This window comes from Misgurnus anguillicaudatus, chromosome 14 (assembly GCF_027580225.2).
Source record: "Misgurnus anguillicaudatus chromosome 14, ASM2758022v2, whole genome shotgun sequence".
Lineage (NCBI taxonomy): Eukaryota > Metazoa > Chordata > Actinopteri > Cypriniformes > Cobitidae > Misgurnus > Misgurnus anguillicaudatus.
The window spans coordinates 28,698,588-28,721,809 of NC_073350.2; the positions used below are offsets into that span (position 1 = coordinate 28,698,588).

Here is a 23,222-nt window from a genome sequence, read left to right on the forward strand (position 1 = left end):
AAAGCAAGGGGCATCCGTTTTAGGGGCATAGTTTTTACCTTAAACTTTAAACGGATAGTTCACCCAAAAATAAAAAATTCTGTCATTGTTTACTCAACGTCATGTTGTTCAAAGTTGTCTTTATTCTGTTAAACACAAATTAAGATATTTTAATAAATCTCATGCGTAATCGGAGTTTACTTTTAAGGGAGTGTCTTGCGTGTATTTTGTGAAAGTGAGCGTCTCTTTTATCATAAACGGTTTTGACACGCATGCAGCAGGCACTTATTTTGACAAAACACGTGATGCACATGATTCACATGACACTCCGAACACATATTTTGACTTTGCGCCCCTCGGTTGAGCAGTCATGAGCCTACACTGCATGCATGTAATTAAATATGACGTCTACTCTTGACTAAGATCTGATGGAGTTACGTTGTCTATGTCAGTGATCGTATGTCTGGCTTTGTAGGTTGTTTGGGGCATTTATCTCATTGATGTATTATTGATTTCATTTCTATTTACACTGCTGACCACTTATAAACGTGTGTGCTGTTTGACGTTAGGATGTTTGATGTCGGTGGTCAGCGTTCAGAGAGGAAGAAGTGGATCCACTGTTTCGAAGGGGTGACTGCTATCATCTTCTGTGTGGCCATGAGCGCGTATGACCTCGTGCTGGCTGAGGATGAGGAGATGGTGAGATGGGACGAATCTATTCGCTATAAAGAAATGCATACTTGACACTTTTGAAGCATGTTTTCTTTTCATATAATGTCTTTTTGTAATGTATCATACACCAGAAACATTTGCTATTTGTTTTTTTACTTTGCCAATGTCCACATTTTTTCTGACCTTTACACTTAATCAGGATGTTTTTGTACCTGTACCTTCCATACGTAATTGATTTTCCTAACCTTCTGATGTATTAAAGTCGTGTTTACGATGACATTTTTAATTCATGAACGGCGACATTGGTCTGAGCCTTGTTTTTCTTCCCATCTCTCCGTTTCAGAACCGAATGCACGAGAGTATGAAGCTCTTCGACAGCATCTGCAACAACAAATGGTTCACGGAGACCTCCATCATCCTGTTTCTTAACAAGAAGGATCTGTTTGAGCAAAAGATCGCACACAGTGCCCTGTCCATCTGCTTTCCCGAGTACACAGGTACAAGAAACCAGCCAGTGAATCATCCAAGTCAAGTGCACGAGTACCCCAAAAGCGTTTTTGAGCACACTCGCCTAAATCTTCAATATGAAACAGCAAATGTTTCCTCTGCAAACCACACAGATTTAGAAATTTCTCTTCACTTATTGGTATTCAAGCATTTTAATCCAGATTTCATACCACCACCATGGAAAAATAAATATTAAGAAGCCTTAAACCGCAGGCTTACATACTGAAAATCTGATCGTGAAGCTGTAAATGTTAAATTCTTAAAGGCCAATGATTAATAACATCCAATACAGGGTTGAGCCCAGGACATTGATCTAAATCAGGACAGATAGTTTCACTCTATCGATCAATTGGAAGAGATAATGAAGCATTTTACTGATGAATGGAGAGATTATTATGAATCAATTGGCGGATGGAGCGAAACTCTCCTTTTGTCTTTTCTGGCTCTCGCTTGCTTATTTTCCGTCTCCCCGCCGTTTTTCATTGTTTTCTTATTTCCCCTCTCAACACAGGTGCCAACAACTACGACGAGGCCTCCGAGTACATCCGCACCAAGTTTGAGGATCTGAACAAGAAGAAGGAAACCAAGGAGATTTATCCTCACTTCACCTGTGCCACCGACACCAAGAACGTGCAGTTTGTTTTCGACGCCGTCACCGATGTCATCATCAAGAACAACCTGAAGGACTGTGGGCTCTTCTAGACGACAAAAGCAGGAAGAAGAGTCGAGGTGAGGAAAAAAACTCTGTTAAAGAGATCTCGCAATATGCCACAAGATTTCTCGTGGAGGTGAAATGCTGCCTTGTGATATCAGCATAACGTTGAGTTTGTGGCAAAGCCTTTTACAGTTCATGCATTATATTTTGTTTTTTACTGCGTGTGCATTTTTGTTTGGCTTTCCAATTATGTTTGTTTGGGATCTCATATAAAGTCTGAGGCTCACTGTTGTTTTGTCTGTTTATCATTCACATGTGAAGCGTCTCGCATCAAACCCTCTCTCTGAGTTTACATGATTTAATGTCTGCATGTGTTTGCTCAAGAATTACAGTGGCTGTTTTATTTCTATTGTAAATAATTGGGACAAAAATAAAAAAATTAAATGGATTTAAATGTCGTTTCAACAAAAGTATGCGTTTTCTCAAACTAAAATTAAAGTTATATATAAGACTTTAAATATAAGAAGAGTTTGATGGCGTCCTCGGCAGGCATTTGTTATTATAAGGGGAGAGTGGGGCACAACCTAACGCTTTTTGGCTTTGGCTCTATCATTCAAAAAATATTTAAGTTAAATAATTTTTTACACAATCAACACAGACATCTTTGCTACAAATGAACACTTAAAGTTTGTTTGTGGGACCTACCGTTATCTTATAATTACACCGAAAGTGACAGGAGTGCAAACGTTACAACTTACCCCATAGGTGGGGTTCATTGTAACAAACAGAGGGTTTGTTGTAACACCTGCTAGAAAATTTAGTTTAAACACGAATAATTCAATCAAAATCTGTCTATATAGACCTTTTGCGAGTCGACGTCACAGTTACGTCACGCGCGCATGTGGTGGCAGAAAAACAGTGGAAATGAATGAGACACGAGTGAAACGAACAATATAACTTACTAAAATGTTTTGTTGTGCTGTTGAGTGTCAGAATAGGAATGCCAAAATAGATGACCTTCATTTTTATAGTATACCGTCGTCGAAGACCCCATTTGAAGATAAACGTAGGTGTTTATGGTTGCAATAAAAGCCCTCAATCGGACAGACTGGAGTGATGAAATCATCTGAAAATCTTTTAATAATTTAAATAGAAAATAATTAGAGAAGATAATTGTTGTTCTGTCGAAGTCTGATCCCTCTATGTGTCTCTTAAAGCGTTTTCATCACGTTACGTTTATAATTTATTTAGAAAGATTAAAGATTTGAATGAGTTCATAATATCAATAATATTACCATTTATTAAAGTTTTCATATTTTTTTCGTTTTCTATTACTTCTTTTTACCTTCTATCTTAGCCTATGTCTTCTTCCTGTTTGTTCTAAATTATGATGTTTACTAATAAATATATAAACATAGCACACACATACACGATGTAAAGTGTTAATAATATATAAACAGGCCTATACAAATTAATTTGTATGTAAACATAATAGTTTTAGAACAAACACGTAGGCTATAAATATAAGGAAGAAATTGAAAATAGGAAATTATGAAATATTTAATTAATTATATTATACAGAATACGTGATAGTATTGCTCTTTATAAGTACTTCAGCGATTCATACTGTAAAAATAATTGATTTACCAATAAAGAACAATACATATACATTACATACATGCACACAATTAGTAGCCAAGCCATTTAAACTTTTAATTTATTAAAAAAATATGGTGAAAACGTTATAAGAAACATTACACTTAAGAGAAATATAGGGGAAACAGACTTTTACAGAACACCGGATCCATAAAAATCACAGTTTAATGCTAAAACACTTCACACAGAAGCATTCACTTTCTGCCACCAGTTGACACAAAAAACGTCATCTCTGTTTGCAAACACGCAAAAGGTCTATACTAAAGGTGGATATTGTTTATATATCTCCCTATAATAGATAGATATCCACAGATTCATCTCACCATTCTTGTTTTATGCAATATAAATAGACTTTTTTGAAAGGGCTGCACAATTAAAGGTGCAGTCTGTAAATTTTAGCAGCATCTAGTGGTGAGGTTGCGAATTGCAACCAACGGCTCAGTCCACTGCTCACCCCTCGCTTTTGAAACGCATAGAGAAACTATGGTAGCCGCCACAGGAAAAGCATGTCATCGTTGGAGACAACTTAGTAAGGGTGTCTCAATTTCGATTTTAAATCGAAATCGATCGAAATTAAGTCACAACCTTAAAAAATGGGATCATCGATGATGCCACGCCCCCATGTCATGTCCGGTCAGCTTGCCAAGCGGGGAAAAAACCTCTCAGAGATTTATATTTTAAACACGAGGGATGTATTGCTACAACTCCTTGAAATGCATATCATAAACAGGATTACTACCTAGTGATCTGACTTCGGACAAAACGCAGCTCTCTGCACGTGCGCGAGAGTGAGAGAGCCGAGATGCAGCGGGTTATATTTTAAACAAAATTGATAGTTTGCCTCAGCTCACATGAAACGCATTAAACTGAACAAATGCATAAGGATTACTACTTTAGATTATGTTTAGACTTCGGACAGATGCGAAAGCGCGTGCACGTGAGATAGAGAGAAGTGCAGCTGGATTTACTTCAGATGCTAGGAGTCCAAGACGCGCGCATTAAGTCCATGTGCATGCAAGAAGGAATCCTCTGTCTACAAGCTCTCTCGCGTAAAGTGAAGCCCACAAACCCACATGCGAGAAAAAGCATGCAATGTGCATGTTAATGTGAAACTATAATAATAAATAATAATGGCATATAGCATTTTTTGTCTTTCAAAAAAAAAAAAATCGAATCGTGACCTTAGAATCGAAAATGTAATCGAATTGAGGATTTGGAGAATCATGACACCCCTACAACGGTGTAAAAAAGTTTGTCCGTTAAGGGCTTCTGTCGAAACATGGCGGCACAAAATGGCGACTTCTACGTAAGGGGGCCCTTGTGTATGTAGTTAAAAACGTCTCATTCTAAGTATGGGTGTAACAGTACGCAAAAATCACGGTTCGGTGCGTACCCCGGTTTTGAAGCCCCGGTTTTGAAGCCACGGTTCGGTTCATTTTCGGTACAGTAAGGGGAAAATGCAAACATTAAACTGCTTTTTTACAATTTGTTTACACTTATGAACTATTAGCCTACATTTTTGCCTCCAAAAATTTTCTGTTTTGATTTATTTTGGATTGTTTAACTCACAGTATTGAATTGGCTATGTACCATCTCTGTATAAAAATAATATTACTGCTCTGTGTAACTGCATAGCAAGCAACATGATGATACACTTATTATACACTCAAATTAAGATGAGTGAGTTGCATACATAGCCATCTTTGATCTTTTGCACGTTTCTCCTAATCTTTGCTTGTGTCGTCAATGTAAGCTGTGACTTTACTAACGAACCCCTCCGCAGCTGAGTAACAGCTGAGTAAGCCCGGGTTACAGCTCTTCTCTGTCCCGACCAGCTGATCGCATTGTGACAATGATATGATTGACGTGAGGTGCAGATGAAAAATCTGATCACGCATTCTGTTATTCTCGCGTGTCACAGAAAGCGCGTCTCATGATTGCGTAGCAACGAAAGACGCGCAACCTCTCACGCACTTTTGAAATAACAAAACAGCGCGTTTAAGACACGACACGTAAACGTTTACATCAATAATCAAACGGATATACAACTAAGTAAATAAAAATCTTTCTGCGGGCCGAATTATGTTATAGGTTTGACAGAAGACTTGCGCTGAACGCGGAGACTTCCGCCACTTAATATGTTCGTGTGGAAACGCACGTATTATGTTCGTGTGGAAACGCACGTATTATGTTCCGCACAGGCGCACACAAAAGATTGCATTCGGCCTTTCGGTGCACGTGCGCACCGTGCCGAAAGCCCTGAACCGAAACAGTCCGGTACGAATACACGTACCGTTACACCCCTAATTCTAAGGTAATAAAAACTTAACGGTTTGTTATGAAAAGGTCTTTATACACCCCTAATAATATAGTTTTGTATATTATTTTGCATTACTGTCAAGAGATCCTTCTAAAAATTACACACTTTTTTTTAAGACAAAAAAATCATAATTGTGAGTAATTTCCCCTGATATTGTATTGACAGTTATCATATTGATTAATAGTATTTACATTTTCATTATCATTCTATACTGGAGGCTTAGTTGTAACACTATGTGACAACTTAACCCCACTGTGAAAACATTTTTCAATCCCAGCTATCATGAGTTGCTGACATGTTTCAAAATGGTGTTATGTTTTAGGTAACAAGACGATGATTAAAATAATATAAGGTTGGATTTGGTGACTTATGCGGCTTTCACATAGGAAGCGGTGTGCGCTGCGCTTTGTGCTCTGCTGGCCAGACCAAAGTAGGCGCGTTTTCAATAAATTACTACAGTGTTTATATTTCGGTTAAATAGTGGATGAGGAATACAGAGATTAAGCTGCCTACCTACAACGAACTACTTGACTTAAAACACATCTGACATGCCAACTTGAATTGCTACGTGTTTTCCATGTCACTGTTTTCCTTCCGATGTCTCTGTAGAAGCTCCGGGAATTACGAGTATAAACTCTTAGTCCATTTTGTTTGAATGCCCCGTTTCTATTGGCTGCGCGGGTAATCGTCACAGAGCGCAGCGCAAAAGTTAAACTATTTTGGTCTTATTTTTATTACCAAAAAAGATCAAATTACAAAATATGTGTTTGGAGTGTCGTGTGTGACTAGGGTAAAAATGTTGACATAACATGTTAAACACACATTTGGGCTAAATACATGTTACACCCTTGATGAAAAGTCACTGGCCGCCACTGCCTAGATTAGTTAAAACATTTAAGATTGTATCATTGAGGATTTCTTAGAAAGTGTAAAAATTTTGTTACACAATCTCGTGTCTTGTGAAGCAAGTGTCTCACCACACCCCTATTTTATAGTGATGTGTCATTATGATTTGGTCAATCTACAGTAAGTGTACCAGCATAATGCAGAACGATGCTCTCATTTTTTTCTATCTTCTTTTTTAGATTACTTGAACAGTTTTGATGAGAAGAGGATGTAAAGGTGGACCACGTCCTGAGCATCTGCACTGGCCAATCACGACGATTCTTTCCACCCGATGACTGATAGCTCAGAGGACCCCGACACAATTTCAATGATTGCCATTAATGCCAATGACTTAAGCCTCTCCCCCAATACTGTCTCAGCATTGTGTTTGGCATTTCATATATGTATTATTAACTCCTTGGGCTATGACCACAAATCAACAACTGTTGTATTTCCATTGTCATTTTTGTCGTTTGTTTTTTTCTTCCTTTTGATTATTTTTTGTTTTGTTTCAAGTAATAGCAGAGACAACAAAGTTTTTATATCCTTTCATTTTACTCTCGGGAATCTGATGTGCAAATTCTCTTCAACTTTTAATTGCGCATTGCTTCTTTTTTAAAAACCAGCAGGTGTTGGATATAGAGTATGATCGAAAAAGGAAAGCGCTTTTTTATGATGTTTACATGACGTCCTCGTTCATAGCAAACCGGCGAATTTCTCCTGCATGATAGAAGATAGCAAATATTATCAGCACAAGTAATCGGTTCACATCAGCGTGTAACATTCCTTTTTAAAATTAAACGTCGAAAAAATCTACAAAAAAAGCTTCACACGGGGGAAAGAATTGCTAAAATGTAACCGATATTTAAAGTATGTACGTAACAGTATCTAACATTCTTTTCATTTCTATCTTCTCGTACCTCTTTCTAGCATTCTGTTTGTGCCTTGACTTCCGTTTACAATGGACTTTATTCTTCCCCGATTGTCCTACTGTACGTAAGCATTTCTGCTCCAAAACTTTCACACCATGTAAGATTAAATAGTGATTATTAATGGAAATCTAATTGAGAAAAAGGGTAGTGTTTGTTTTTTTGTTCTGTTTTTGGTAAAAATTAAAATGCTTTTGAAAGTCCTTTATGATTTAATTTAAATAAAAGTTCACTAGAAGAAACCGCATAGTCTGTAATTTTTATTTCAAATAAATGCATACATATGCATGTACATTTTTAAGGTCACATATATGGTGTCATAGTGTATATATAGTGTCACATACAATAATTGTAATATCTAATCATGCTAATTAAAACCACTAGGGATGCACGATATATCAGCCGACATATCGTTATCGGCCGATAACTGCTTATTTTTTATATTATCGGTTATCGGTCTGATAGCAAAATTAGGCCGATAAATGAAAGCCGATAAATTGTGGATTATTTCGGTTTGTTGAACCACTTCACTTGCTCATTGCTGGCCATGTGGAGTTTTGATTGGTGCTTTCTGTGACATAGCACGGTCTGGGAGTTTTTCATTGTAAAAATAATATGAATATTTATCGGCCTATAGATATCGGTTATCGCCCCCCAAATTTAAAGAGTTATCGGTATCGGCCAAAATTTCCATATCGGTGCATCCCTAAAAACCACATTTATGGACAGAAACATTTCTAATTTTAGGAGATGGTGTTCTCTTGCTGGTTCTGCTATCCATTAACTGGAGAGATCTATATAAAAATGAATTAATTCAATAAAGAACGTTAGGATTTATTTTTCATCCTAGATCAAATAGGATGTCGAGGCTCAAGCCAGCGCCGCTCCCCCGTCACTGAGTTAAACGAGTAACTCCATCCTGTTACTGTTGAAAGATGACCTCGGTTACATTAATGACCACGTCCTTAATGATTTATCAAAATGTCTTGTAATAACATTCCCACATACGCACACATTGTAATCTAACCTGGGTCTTGAGCTCTTCCATCAAACCTCTGAAATAAAAATCAAAGAGAAAAAAATCACAATTTGATTTAAATGAGCAACAGACATGGAAGGAGACATATAGTACTAAGAAATGGCCAAGTTGCCCCAATATTTGATGTTTTTAATATACATGCATATAGACCTGAATGTTTTGCCCCGCCCCCCAATGTTCAAGGTGTGGATATGACCTTAGTTTAATGTTAAAACTTTGATTACCATTGTGTCATCTTCAACATCACTGATATTTTGAAGACTGACGCTGCCACCTAGTGACACCTATGTGTAATGACAAAATATTTTATTAGCAGTAATGTTCTGTTTAGGCAGTGTTTTGAAAGTAAATGAAGCTGATTCCCACCTTGTCACCCGATGCTGAATGATTCTCAGAGCCTTTGCTATTCACATTAGTGCTGAAAAATCACAAATGGAGAAAATGCTAATTTTAAACCTGACCGGCTTTGTCTTGTACTTAGTAAAATAGTCATTAAATACAGAATCAGTGAGGTGTTCTGTCCCACACAATAATGTACTGATAGAACAGAAATAATGCTGTTAAAACTAAGCAAAACTAACTGATAAAGTGTTTCAACATATTCATGTAGACCAGTGTTACTCAAACAAGGGGCTGGGGCCCACAGGAGGGCCTCAACAGATCTCCAAGGGGGCATAAAGATGACTTAAAATGATCAGGGTTACCACGGGTCCTTGAAATCCTTGAAAGTTTATGAATCTGGGGGGAAAATTTCAAGGCCCTGGGAAGTTTTTGAAAATATACATGCATAGATACGGGTCATTGAAAGTGCTTGAATCTATTTTATGCAAGAAGTTTTCTAAAAAAAAAAAAAAATATTGTGTGTAGGATAATATCATAAAAATTCTAGACTTTTTAGGCACACGTGCTAAACTGTTCACTTTAAATGCTTATTTCTTCTGTATGGGAATGTTGATTCATAGCAAAATGCTTTTTTGCATAGTTGTATTTGACACATGAAAACGTCTCAGGTTATGTATGTAACTGTTGTTCCCTGAGAAGGGAACAAGACAATGCGTCTCCCTTGCCATACTTCCTGCGTCCCTATAAGACCGTACGTCCTGGCTCCCGCGTCACCCTGTCTTTGTTGTTAAGGCCCTTGAAAGGGAACTGTAACAATGTATCTTAAAACCTTGCTCTCACTTGAAATGTGTCCCCATTTAGTACTTGAATTTGAGGGTATTGGACCTTGAAAGTCCTTGAAAGGTCCTTGAATTTGAAGTTAACTAAGGTGTGGGAACCCTGAATTATTCAAAATAAGGCCAAAGAAAGCATTAAAATAAGATAAAACAACCAAAAATCATCAAAATATTTTTTGTAATGAATATACATGCAAAGATCTAGAACAGTGGTTTTCAAACTGGGGGTCGGGACCCCCAAGGGGGCCTCGAGATGGTGCCAGGGGGGCCCCAGTTTTATGACATTTTATGAAATACATTAATTTATCATGAATTCTGTGTAATTAAACCTAAAAAAAATAAGGCTACTAACCAAAAGCACTACTTTTTGGATAATTTAATGTTTTTTTTTCTATTAAAATGTTGAGTTTTAGAACAGTTTTTTGTCACAAATTTTCTTTGGGGGGCCGCGAAGGAATGCACCATACACAAGGGGGGCCGCACGCTGAAAAAGTTTGAAAACCACCGGTCTAGAACATTCTATTGAATGGAAAGGCCTTAAAGTGAAAAAGGTTGAGAAACACTGCTGTAGACCACTGCATCATCAGCGCAAAGATTGTGAGTTTGTTTCCCAGTGAGCATACGTGCTGATATAATGTATAGCTTGAATGCACTGTTAAGCAAAATGCATACATTTAAATATTCATGCACTCCAGTTACCATTATGTTAACCATGTTTTCTACCAAAACACAGCAGTTGAGCATAATTATATTTGACAGCGAATTTTTCACAGTGGTTGTTTATATACTACATTACATGCTTTTAGTGTCTTTTAGCAGACACTTTAATCTGTTACAGCATTTAAGATACAAAAGGAGAAACATGAAGTCCGCACACTGATTAAAAATGCTTCAATGTGCATTTTTAATCACTGTGCGGACTCTGGTTTGTTTTTTTGTGATTTATATTTTGTGTCCGGCACATGAACCCAATCTGGTTTTGTTGACCCGACAAGCATTTAAGACATATTTTATATGTATGTGTGTTGCCTGGAAATCGAACCCACATTCTAACCAGTGTTTTTTTACCTTGTGGGAACATTTTGGTCTCAATGAGGGAAACTTATTGTAAATCAAACTAAATATTTATTTGAAAATGTAAAATGTAGAAAGTTTTCTTTGAGGGTTAGGGTTAGGTCTAGGTGAAGGGGATAAAACCTAGTTTGTGCAGTACAAACGTCTATGGAAAATTACGATTAAACGTGTGTGCATGTGTGTATCCATTACCGTATAAGCACAGTCCAGATGATCAGTCCCAGTGACAGCAGCAGTAAAACTCCTGTGACAGTAAGCACAGCCACAAACCAAGGTTCTGGATCCCAAAACTCCTTCAACACTGTAATTACCTGTGGCGCCCCCTTCTGGAGAGAGAACACATGTGAATACCTCACTTTAAATCAAAACCAGGGACTCTCAACCTTTTGTCTTCAGGGCCCCCCCCCCCCCCCTTTGTCCACAAAATTTAAAGACCTCCACAATTTCCACACAAATTTTATTTCAAATTATTTTGAGTCATCTTATGAAGAAATATTTGCTGAACATTCACTAATCTAAACGTAACATTTAAATTGAAGGTAAACTTTTTCAGCTTAGAGATTCTGCTTTAATTGTTTTTGCGATTTCTGTTTTAAAATTTTAAGACGCTCACAGTGGTTGTAGTGGGTTTCGTGGTAGACCAGGGCACGACCGTGATGTAAGCCACCACATCAGTGCTGTATTTCCCATCAGACACCTGAACGGTGACCTCAAACATGGTGTCATCGTAGACACCATCTGGCACGTAGGAGAAGAGGTTTTTAGAGGTCAGACCCAGACCGTTCATTTGGAATCGGTCCACGACAGCACCTTTAAAAGAGAGAGATGTGAAAAGTCAACATGATACTTTATGTATCATAGAAGATGGTTATAAATAAATAAGAAAAAAAATATTGTAATTATTAATAAATAATAATGCTTATGAATTAACCCTTTAACTGCTGCTTCCCTTTTTGAGTGGGGGGTGGAGAAAAGGTGATGAACACCTTCAAATGAATATAAGCATTTTATTTTTGTTTAGAAGCCTAATTTTGGTCTTGTTTTAAAGAAGACACTTTAACGTTTTTTACGGAAGTGTGTGGAGGTGAAAAATAATGTGTTTTATAGCAGTTTACTATTATTTGTAAAAAAAATTGCAATATTTTAATGCATACAATTATCAAAAAACTGAGGTTTGCTGCATACTCTTGTCACAAATTAATAAATTACAGTCACTGCATTATTATTACTGCTAAAAGGTTTTAAAATCTGAAAACTACATTATACCTTTCCAACAATAGTTTGCCGTGATAGATTAACATTTACATTAAAAATATTGAAGTAAACTTTGGTGTCCCGCTCACAGGACAGCACCAGTTAACGGGTTAAATCTTGTAACATTGTTACCATTGGTGATGGTGGCCATTAGAGGATCTCTGTCAGGGTCTGTGCAGCTGAGGGTGACAATGGGAACACCGGCACCAAGGGTGGAAAAGATGATGGATTTATATGAGAGTGGGTTACACACCGGAGCGTTGTCATTCACATTCTGCAAGAAAAGCAGAAGAGGATAAAGTTTGCTTTTGATTTGAACTAGAACTTTTGTAGTCACACATTTTTTCTGATGGGGTTGGAAAAAAATAAAATATGATTCAATGTATAGAAATAAATAAAATATCAGCATTTAAAGGAGAAAATGTTTGCCTATTTTTACTTGATGATGTCATTGTGTTCCTGTGGCACAATTGGTAAATCGTTGCATTAACCATACAAACGTTATGGGTTCGTTCCCCATAGAACACATTCTGATTAAACATTTATTAAAAAAAACTATGCATCTGACAAATGTCAATGTATTGTGGTACAAATTCATCTGTCACTTGATAATCATAACTATTACTAATACAATGTTGAGATCGGTGTTTGTCTGACCTGAACTTGTATGATAATATCAGTGGCTCCTGTTCTTTGGTTGGTTTTGTCGACGTCCTGGTCAAAATCAACAGCCTGAATTTTAACTCTGTGAAACTGCTTTTCTTCGAAATCCAGTTCTGTACTCAAATACAGCTGCCCTGTAGATTGAAAAAGCAGGGGTGATTGTTTAGGTGAGCAATTTAAGTCATTTTAATGATGCAACCATTTATATGACCTCACCTCCGACTGGATCGATAGTGAAAGCAGAGTCTCCTCCTGGGAATGACAGTCTGAGTGAATTAAAGGGCCAGTCTCTATCTATTGCATTCACTACTCCTATAAAAGCCCCTCGACGTACATCTTCTGGGACGGGCAGAATCAGCGGGCCCAAAATTTGTGGCTCAAACTCATTTATTGGTGTGACTGTGACCAGAATCTGGACTTCAGCTGATGGGAAAATAAATGTAAATTATTTTTGACAGCAGAACTGACGTTATATTGTGTGTGTGTGTAAATGTGTGTTATTTAAAACTGTATATGTATAAGCTTAAAGTGTTTCCTGGTTTAATTAAATTTATTTCCATTTATTATGTTTTACTTATCGAAAGGAAAAAAGTGCATGATAAATAATTTGGTTTAATTGGGTAAAACAGTCCCAGTTACTTGTTAAAGCTGGGATGCCTGAATCAATGGCTAAGATGACAGCTTCATACTGGAAATGATTTGAAGCAGCTTCTTCAGTATCATAATCCAGACTGCTGTTTACCTACAGTGAGAAACTCACTTAAATCTCTGATAATTATTTAATATAATGCAACAAATGTTCTGCAACACATTAAAACATTTTTCCTGTCATGAATACCTGTAGTTGTCCATTTCTCAGGCGAAATTTAAAAATTGAAAGGCTGTTCTCGATGAGAGTAAGAGAGACATTGAAATTGCTGATATCAATGTCAACACAGGCCACAGTAGCAAGACTTTTGCCCACCTCTGTGGTTTCTGCCACTGTCAACCTGTCATGGTGGAACATACACAGGTTTTAAATAACGTAGGGTCATATATTAAAGACAAACAATCTTAGATGCTAAAATATCCCATACAGCAAAAACATGTTTAAGTATATGCTAAATAATTTTTGTCGAAAGTAAAGCTTAAATATATTTTTGAATTTAAAAATATATTTAGTTTTAACCTTGATATAGTAACATATATTTCAAAATGTATTTTAGAGGCAACAAATACATTTCTAATTTTACAACCCCTATAGTAAAAATATATATTTTTTCCTGGCCAAAATTTAAAAGTATAAAATGTATAAGTATGTATAAAATATAAAATTATAAGTACATTTTTGCAGCTGAAAAAATATTTGATTTTAATCTTTTCAAACCTGTTGTTTACAGGTTTGGAACATACAAAGTTTTTCTGTCAATGCGACGTGAATATAAATGCTTTAAAAAATATTTATTTTTAATATATATTTCAAAATATACGAAAAAGTGGCCAAAAATATATATTGCTGAAAAATACATTTTTGTAAACATATTTTAAAATATATTTCAGCAAATATATTTTTAGGCAATTTTTGTATATTTTATACAATATGGGATAGTTTGATTTTATTTTTGAACATAGTTACCTCTGTGTTATTGCAGTTTAGATAAATGTACTATTATTCTTAAATGTGGAAAACAAATGTATTAAACAAGAAATTCTAAAGGAATTAGGCTAAATCCATACACGATGACATCAGGGGAGCAGAAAGGTGGATGTTCATTGACGTCCAGCACATTAACTGTGACTGTAGCGGTTCCGCTTTGGCCCTCAGACTCACTGAAAGCTCGGACCAGAAGCACATTCTGAGTTAATGTACTGTCAGATTCCAGGTCCAGATTATAGGATGTCCTGATCACACCATCATCTAAGAATAATGCAAAAAAGTAATGTATTAAGGCTCAAAAACCTAGACATTTTACGACTTTATTGGAGCTGCGGGGACCGATCCGCCTATGACATCACAGTATCGCGAGAGAGGTAAGTAGGCCTACTACGCGAGAGAAAGAACAGCAAATTGCTCTCGCGGTTCTTTGATATCATGCGCTTAACTCGCAGGTCCGCATGAAGTCGAACACATCCCATTTCTGCTTCATATCTATTAAACTTTAAATATCAGATACCCACAAACCCCTTTGGGTGCATATGTGTTTAGTGTATTTTAACGTAAAATGTTTATATGTGAAAAAAATTCGGAGCTAGAAGTTGGAGGTCGTGAACTTGTCACGTGACTATGTCCCTCAAACCCAGGTGCAAGTGAGTTTACCACAGAATTAAACGCTGCAAATATTCCTGCATTTATATAACCTTACCTCAAATGACGTAAGCTATCATGTATTACCTAAAAATTATGATCTTCAAATGATTAATAATCGACCACAGCATAATTTAGCTATATTTAACTGTTTGGTCAACTTAAACTGACCCACGTGAATAAATATTGTGCTTACTACTGTAGTAACAATAGTACGATTGTTTTTACAATAGTAAACTGTATAGTAACATTCCTAGATGCTATAGTTTTACCGTAGTAAATATAACTGTATTGTTTTTCAGTTCACTAGTGTTAATGTAGTCACATTAATTTCCAAAGGATTCCAAAATACTTTAGTATTTACTATAGTAAACGGTAGTAAAATGCCTAGATACCTTACAATCGGTCTTTGTCAGGTGACGTCACGCACAGCAAAACCACCTACAAAATGCTTTAGTAGAAATTAGTGTGTAGTGTAGTACTGTAATATACTACAATTAATATGCTGTAATAATTTTTTTACTTTACTGTAGAAAATACTACAGTATACTATTACAATACTTTTTAATGTTATTCACAGTCACATATATTTATATATTTATTTAAAAGGTCATATTTATTGGAGGGCCAGCTGTCCTAAATTTCATGTAATCCTAGAAGCTTTGACATCTATTGCAGATGTGATGGTTTAGGGTTGAAACTAAAGTGGCCCTCCATGAGCAGGATAGGACTTTTATTATAGTTTAAAACAAATCATTTTGAGTAGTGTACTTATTTATTGAATTTTAAGTTTACTATTCATTTTCATATGTTTGACATGTTTATTCTGTATTGCAGACAATATGAAACAGATGAAGGAGTGAAGACCACAATAAAGCTTCAGGTCAGGAAAAACAAATACCTATGGGATAAGACTTTAGTTGTTTGTTTCGTCTTGTTTATTTTTGTACATTCTTATGCCTGTAAAGCTTTGTTAAATGAGAAGACAAATGTGGGGTGGTCCTGTAATGAAGGGGTGGTCTTGAGTGTTTTTATAACACATTTTAAGCTTCAGGTTAATTTTAGATCTGTTGTATAAGATCTGAGAAAGTTTTTTTTTGTAGTTTTCTCTTAAGTTAATATCTATTGTTTCCTTTTTCTGTAGCTCAGTGGTAGGGCATTGCGCAAAAGCATTACTGAAAAAAATGATAAACCTTGTCATGCACTAATTCGGTTTGCATAAAAGCATCTACCACATGTAAACGTAAATGTTTTTGCTGGGCATTTCTTGGATAAAATGTTTCAGAGTCTCACCTCGCCCAATTTTGTATGGTGGATATGTCGTCACAAATGTGTAGGACACTGAAATATTTGGATTTGCTTTCACCGATGCCACAAAATCCTCAGCCCCTTGATTTTCTTGGATAGAGACTTTCTGAATGGGAAAACTGCAATGTGGAATAACAAATGTATAATGGTTACCATTTCAAACAATTGAATTTAGATTTTTTTTAATTCAGACATTGCTGAAATGTTTATATTAATGAGTAATATGATTGGTTTATGTGATTTTGATGCACTCACAGAAAGTCAATTGAATCTTTGAAAACTTCAAGGACTTTGATGTGCACCAAACCACTGCAGTTGGCTCCTGCTCTGTCTCTTACAACAACAGACACGGAAAAATCCTGAAAAATTGCATTTATTTATTAAAAATGAGCACTTTAATATGTCCCGCATGGCAAATGTCATAACATAACATAACATAAAGTCCAACTGACCTTTGGTCCTTTGTGGTAGTCGAAGGTTTGGTTCGAGGTGATTCGCCCACTGTAATCTATGTGAAACTGAGATGTTGCAGGCATGACGTGGCTAATGGAGAACTGTTAACATGATTAGATTCTGTTCAGGTCAGTCTGATGGTTAAAAGAGAAGAAAGAGAAGAGAGAGAGATACTCACAGTGATGGTGTCATTTTCATCTGGATCTTTTGTTAATACTCTGTACAGCGGCACAAAAGCTGAAGTATCTTCTGAGACACGAACCTCAGCACCTATGGAGAATAGATTGGATTGTAATAGTGCCATTGTTTTATTTTGAGTGTCATCAGATTCATTAGACTAGAGCGAAGCTATTTCTTGTGTTATAAAATCTGATTTGGCAATAATCTCTTTTTCGATTAAATGATTGATTGAATTGGTATTTAAGAGATTTTATGAGTTGGATGAACTCTGTCTGAGAATAAGAACCTGGTATCTTGAAGTGTGCTTCACAGTCTGGAGGTTCATTTACATTGATGACTCTTAAATTAAAGCTTTGCTCCACTGGGCGAGAGGTTGTAATGATGTCGAGTTGTATAGTGTAGAGTCTGTCTGTCTCATAGTCCAATGAACCATTCAAGAAGATCTGTGTAAAGAACCAGCAAAAAAAATTTACACCATAACATACATATAATAGCCTTTACTAGGTTTATTTTGTCTGTCTGACTGATAACATGCATGTTATTATCTATAATGGGGTTCATTACACTAAAATATATGAACGGATAGACATTTTAGGCCATTTCAGGTCTCAAGTCTCTTAAAGGAATATTCCATTTTCTTAAAAGAAAAATCCAGATAATTTACTCACCACCGTGACTTCCAAAATGTTGATGTTTTTCTTTATTCAGTCGAGAAGAAATTATGTTTTTTGAGGAAAACATTGCAGGATTTTTCTTATTTTAATGGACTTTAATAGACACCAACAATTAATACTTAAAGGAATAGTCTACTCATTTTCAATATTAAAATATGTTATTACCTTAACTAAGAATTGTTGATACATCCCTCTATCATCTGTGTGCGTGCACGTAAGCGCTGGAGCGCGCTGCGACGCTTCAACAGCATTTAGCTTAGCCCCATTCATTCAATGGTACCATTTAGAGATAAAGTTAGAAGTGACCAAACACATCAACGTTTTTCCTATTTAAGACGAGTAGTTATACGAGCAAGTTTGGTGGTACAAAATAAAACGTAGCGCTTTTCTAAGCAGATTTAAAAGAGGAACTATATTTTATGGCGTAATAGCACATTTGGGAGTACTTCGACTCGGCGCAGTAACACCCTCCCTCTCCCATTATGAGAGTGAGAAGGGGAGCGGACTTTTCAGGCGAGTCGAAGTACTCCCAAAAGTGCTATTACGCCATAAAATATAGTTCCTCTTTTAAATCCGCTTAGAAAAGCGCTACGTTTTATTTTGTACCACCAAACTTGCTCGTATAACTACTCGTCTTGAATAGGAAAAACGTTGATGTGTTTGGTCACTTCTAACTTTATCTCTGTTTGATACCATTGAATGAATGGGGCTAAGCTAAATGCTATCGAAGCATCGCAGCGCGCTCCAGCGCTTACGTGCACGCACACAGATGATAGAGGGATGTATCAACAATTCTTAGTTAAGGTAATAACATATTTTAATCTTGAAAGTGAGTAGACTATTCCTTTAACACTTAAGAGTTTTTTTCAACGGAGATTCAAAGGACTATAAACAATCCCAAACGAGGCATAAGGGTCTTATCCAGCAAAACGATTGTCATTTTTGACGGTAGAAATGGCAAGTATACACTTTTAAAGCACAACTTCTCGTCTAGATCCGGTCGTGATGCGCCAGCGTGACCCCACGCAATACGTCATGACGTCAAGAGGTCACAGAAGACAAATGCGAAACTCCGCCCCAGTGTTTACAAGTGTGTTGAAAGACGACCGTTCCGACGTTGTTGTATGTCAACTGATACTAATTAATGTCTTTGTGTCAGTTTATTGTTTACAATGGTCCGCAAATGTGCATTTTATATATGTAACACGTGACCTCCCTACGTCACTACGCATTTAAGTTAGGTCGCGCTGGACCAGATCTAGACGAGACGTTGTGCTCCAAGTGTACATTTGCTATTTTTATTGTCAAAAACGACAATCGTTTGACTAGATAAGACCCTTATGCCTCGTTTGGGATCGTTTATAGTCCTTTGAAACTCCGTTGAAAAAAACTGTTATGTGTTGAGTTAAGTGTTAAATGTTGGTGTCCATTAAAGTCCATTAAAATTAGAAAAATCCTGGAATGTTTTCCTCAAAAAACATAATTTCTTCTAGACTGAACTAAGAAAGATATCAACATTTTGGATGACATGGTGGTGAGTAAATTATCTGGATTTTTCTTTTAAGAAAATGGAATATTCCTTTAAGTCTTTTGTGAGTACTGTCATTGCTGCAATTTGTTTTCAACTTTATGATGTAAAGGTGCATTGCGTAACTTTAAGAAGGATCTCTTGACAGAAATGCAATATGATATACATAACTATATTATCAGTGGTGTATAAAGACTTTATATAATGAACTGTATTGTTTTTATTACCTAAGAATGAGGCGTTTTTATCTACATACACCACCGGTCCCCTTACATGGAAGTCACCGCCATGTTTCTACAGTAGCCCTAAACGGACAAACTGTTGTACAGATGATTTTTTTTTTTTTGTCACTATGATGTCTCAAACGATGACATGTTTGTCCTGTGGCAGCTGTCCAATGTGTTTTAAAAGGGATGGGTTGCAATTCACAATCTCACCGCTAGATGCCGCTACAAATCTACACAGTGGACCTTTAAGTAGGATACGAAAAAGTATTTACTATCCTTACTAGAAGTATACTTTAGTTTACTGCCACACATCTGTAGCCAAATTAAACTTGAGGCTAAATTAAAAGTCTTAAATTAATACTTTTTCTGAATTTTTAAGGGTGGTTTCCTGTACAGGGTTTAGATTAATCCAGGACTAAGCCTTAGTTATTTTAGGACATTTAAGACGTTTTTACAAACAAACCTTACAAAAACTATACAGGTGCGCATCTTGACACACCAATGGCACTGCTATATGTTAAAGGGGACATTTCACAAGACTTTTTTAATATGTCTTGGTGTCTCCAGAGTACGTATGTGAAGTTTTAGCTCAGAATATCATATAAATAATTTATTATAACATGTTAAAATTGCAACTTTGTAGGTGTGAGCAAAAATGTGCCATTTTGGGTGTCCTTTTAAATGCAAATGAGCTGGTCTCCGCACTAAAGGGCAGTGCCGTGGTTGAATAGTGCAGATCAAGTGGCGGAATTATCCCCTTCTGACATCACAAGAGGAGCCAAATTTCAATGATTTATTAAAATGGTTTATCAAAACTAAGTTACTGGGTTGTTTTTTTTCACATTTTCTAGGTTGATAGAAGCACTGGGGACCCAATTATAGTACTTAAACATGGAAAATGTCAGATTGTCATGATATGTCCCCTTTAAAATATGTTAGTGCAAGGTGTTTTGAAATTAAAGCAGGTCAGACATGCATTTTAGTCTGGGACTAGGATAAACCCTGTCCGGAAAACTGAAAAATCTGAAATCAGATTTAAATGTCAGTAGATCTTAGGTCACCTGTACAGTGAAGATATTGGAGATGTTGGTAGGATTTATCACAGGGTCTTCAAACACAGCAGCAGATGGTGTGACAGACATAATCTGAACTTTTGGATCTGGATCTGAACTCTGGATCCAAAACTCCACCAGCACTGTTCTGGGAACAGTGCTTTCCAACACATCCACCCATACAGGCAAGTTTATGAAGCCTGATAAAGAGCACAGATCAGTGTTTTTATGCAGTGCAATAAATATATTGTTTTAATAATTATTAAAGACATCGGAAAGTTGGCAAAATTTTAATACATCAACACGTTTTTCGTGTTTAACATGCAAAATTTGCTTATTTGCTAAATAAATTAATAGATTTAACATGTATCTACCTGGGTTTACTGTGGTGACAACTGTAGTGGTGGTAGTTGGAGCAACTGAAAATAATAAAAACAAAAAACAATATTATTATCTCAAAAAGTTTTGTATATTTAGTGAAAGTACTCTTTTGAGACCATTTACAATATATTCTTTACATTTGTTATGTACAAAAACTCCTTGTAAAAGTTGAACCATGTTAAGATATCATTCATATCATGTATTCAATAACAGCACTAAAAGCTTTAATAACAACGATTCTTCAGTCGCAGTGATAATATAAGCAGACAAAACTTACCTTTATACAATTGACTAAGGAATACAGACATAAGAACATAAAATACACATTTGTAGCTCATACTTCTTATATATTTTTATAAAGTATAAGTTAAATTGACTGTATTCTTTCTTTTGCTCTCAGTAGATCCCAGAAGATAAGGAATAGTTTGTTCTGCCTTCCTTAGGTTGCTTGGGAGCGTGAATTATCAGCAATACAAACATACCAATATGAAGTTCTCTGTACCCATTTACACAGATGAACTGCAAACAGCTGTTGCCACCCTGTAGGTCTCTATTGTCATGAACACTAACAGATAACGTTCAGCAATAGTTAATGGGCAGTTTATGTTTGGTTGAGGCAAATGAATCTCGAAGGCATGCCTCACTAACAAGTGTTATAAATCCACTTACCACAGTAAACTCATACAATAAAGTTTAACACTTGAAGAGGATCTCTTAACCTGAGTGGATTGGCCAATGGATTGCATAGATAACAGTTGACTCTTTTTCCTTTATGTAAATTTGATTGGCACAGACTTTACATCACAAGAGGATCTGCATTATTGTGCAGTCATGCTTTTGTGTGAGCCTGATAGTCTACACACCTCTAAACTAATGTGTCACAGATTAGGGTGGATACAAAACAAATGGGTAGGAACATGAATAGGAAGATTTTACTCTAATTACAATAAACATTAAAGGGATAGTTCACCTTAAAATGAAAATTCTGACATCATTTACTCATCCTCATGTTGTTCTAAACCTGTATGAATTTCTTTTATTTTGATGAACAGAAAAGATATTTTGAGAAATGATGGTAAACACACAGCAGATAGTGACCATTGACTTCCATAGTAGGAACAAATATTTTGGATGTATTGTGGTAAATGATGAAGAAAATATTTTGATAAATGATGGTAAGCACACAGTTGACGGTACCCATTAAATTCCATCATATTTTTTATTCTAACTATGGAAGTCAATGGTCACTATCAGCAATTTTTTTACCATCACTTCTCAAAATATCTTCTTTTGTGTTTATCAGAAAAAAGAAATTCATACACATTTGGAACAACATGAGTATGAGGAAATGATGTCAGAATTTTCATTTTAAGGTGAACTGTCCCTTTAATATAGATGCTGTGGGTCCAAAAATAAGACTTTTGTCTACACAAAAAACCTACTGCATTCGTTGAGGAAATATTTTGTCTTTTTAATTATATTCAAACTAATTACAAAATTTAAAACTCGTCTTTATTCATATGTGTTTATTATATTTTAGCGGTTTTATGGACGTTTACCCGTGTAATTCATAACATTAACAGAAATGATCAGTGCTTTTTGTTGTGATTATTACATTTATCATTTGTTTTACTATGGTAAACACGAAAACGGTTTTGTGTATTTTTTGCTTTAAAGATAAGATAAGAATCGCGTTGTCAACATAGTTTAAAGGTTGAAGAGCCGATTACTCCCCGCCAGAGGGCGCTGCTGAACGCACCTAGAATCCAAAGAGGTGCCCATGTTTCTTACTAGTACGCGCTTTTCCTCAGTGTATATGAAAAATACATAGCCTACTTTAACATATACATTTTGAAATAAAGATGAACAGAAACGTTGGCAATAAAATAGGAGTAAATGGGGCGAAGATCATTTGCACCTTGAAATGATACTGTTGTGCATTCTTAAATTACTAATTCCGTTTAGGTAATGTTAAACATCATTGTTTACATTTTTATATATACACAATAGAATAAACAATATCTTAAATAAAGCCTCAGCTATAAAAACGTATATTTTTTTATAGTGATGACGTTATACTATACACATTCACAATGTATTTTCATCGCATAGATAGATAGATAAATAGATAGATAGATACTATTTAACATTTTAAAACCTTTTATTATCGTCTTAAATTAAAAATCGTGTGATTTTTATACTGCCGCGTTATTGATTTTTCTCCATTATAATTTTGAGAAAGAGACGGAATGAGCGCTCATATTTCAGACGCGCTCTGGTTGGCTGCCACTGCGACGTTTGATTGGATGGCGCGGAATGCTGCG

At 35.9% G+C, this 23,222-nt stretch overlaps 2 protein-coding genes across 6 annotated transcripts in view; one reads left to right on the plus strand and one right to left on the minus strand.

The window, feature by feature from the left end:
- gnai2a (guanine nucleotide binding protein (G protein), alpha inhibiting activity polypeptide 2a) overlaps positions 1-7,845 on the plus strand; it is a 62,803-nt gene extending 54,958 nt beyond the window's left edge. Inside the window, exons 6-9 of the mRNA XM_073876198.1 lie at positions 549-678; positions 995-1,148; positions 1,670-1,887; positions 6,875-7,845. Coding sequence (XP_073732299.1) covers positions 549-678; positions 995-1,148; positions 1,670-1,860 — 475 coding nt within the window. The 3' untranslated portion in view covers positions 1,861-1,887; positions 6,875-7,845. The remainder of the gene's footprint in view (positions 1-548; positions 679-994; positions 1,149-1,669; positions 1,888-6,874) is intronic.
- A 14-nt stretch (positions 7,846-7,859) lies between these two features.
- On the minus strand, positions 7,860-20,915 carry LOC129427352 (cadherin-related family member 4). 5 transcript variants are annotated; one of them, XM_055183769.2, is made up of 18 exons: positions 20,527-20,915; positions 17,323-17,479; positions 17,035-17,126; positions 16,856-16,957; positions 16,659-16,762; positions 16,389-16,522; positions 14,528-14,708; positions 13,650-13,800; positions 13,451-13,553; positions 13,028-13,234; positions 12,806-12,945; positions 12,281-12,422; positions 11,508-11,704; positions 11,087-11,217; positions 9,009-9,060; positions 8,867-8,926; positions 8,631-8,658; positions 7,860-8,528 (listed from the first exon to the last, which is right to left on the minus strand). In XM_055183769.2, the coding sequence occupies exons 1-18, from the start codon at positions 20,605-20,607 to the stop codon at positions 8,455-8,457; spliced, it is 2,136 nt and encodes a 711-aa protein (XP_055039744.2). In that variant the 5' UTR covers positions 20,608-20,915; the 3' UTR covers positions 7,860-8,454. The 5 variants fall into 5 exon arrangements, with proteins under 5 accessions (XP_055039744.2, XP_055039743.2, XP_055039746.2 ...); XM_055183768.2 differs by having other exon boundaries at positions 11,087-11,220; positions 20,527-20,914; XM_055183771.2 differs by having other exon boundaries at positions 8,616-8,658; positions 11,087-11,220; positions 20,527-20,914.
- Positions 20,916-23,222: the final 2,307 nt, after the last annotated feature.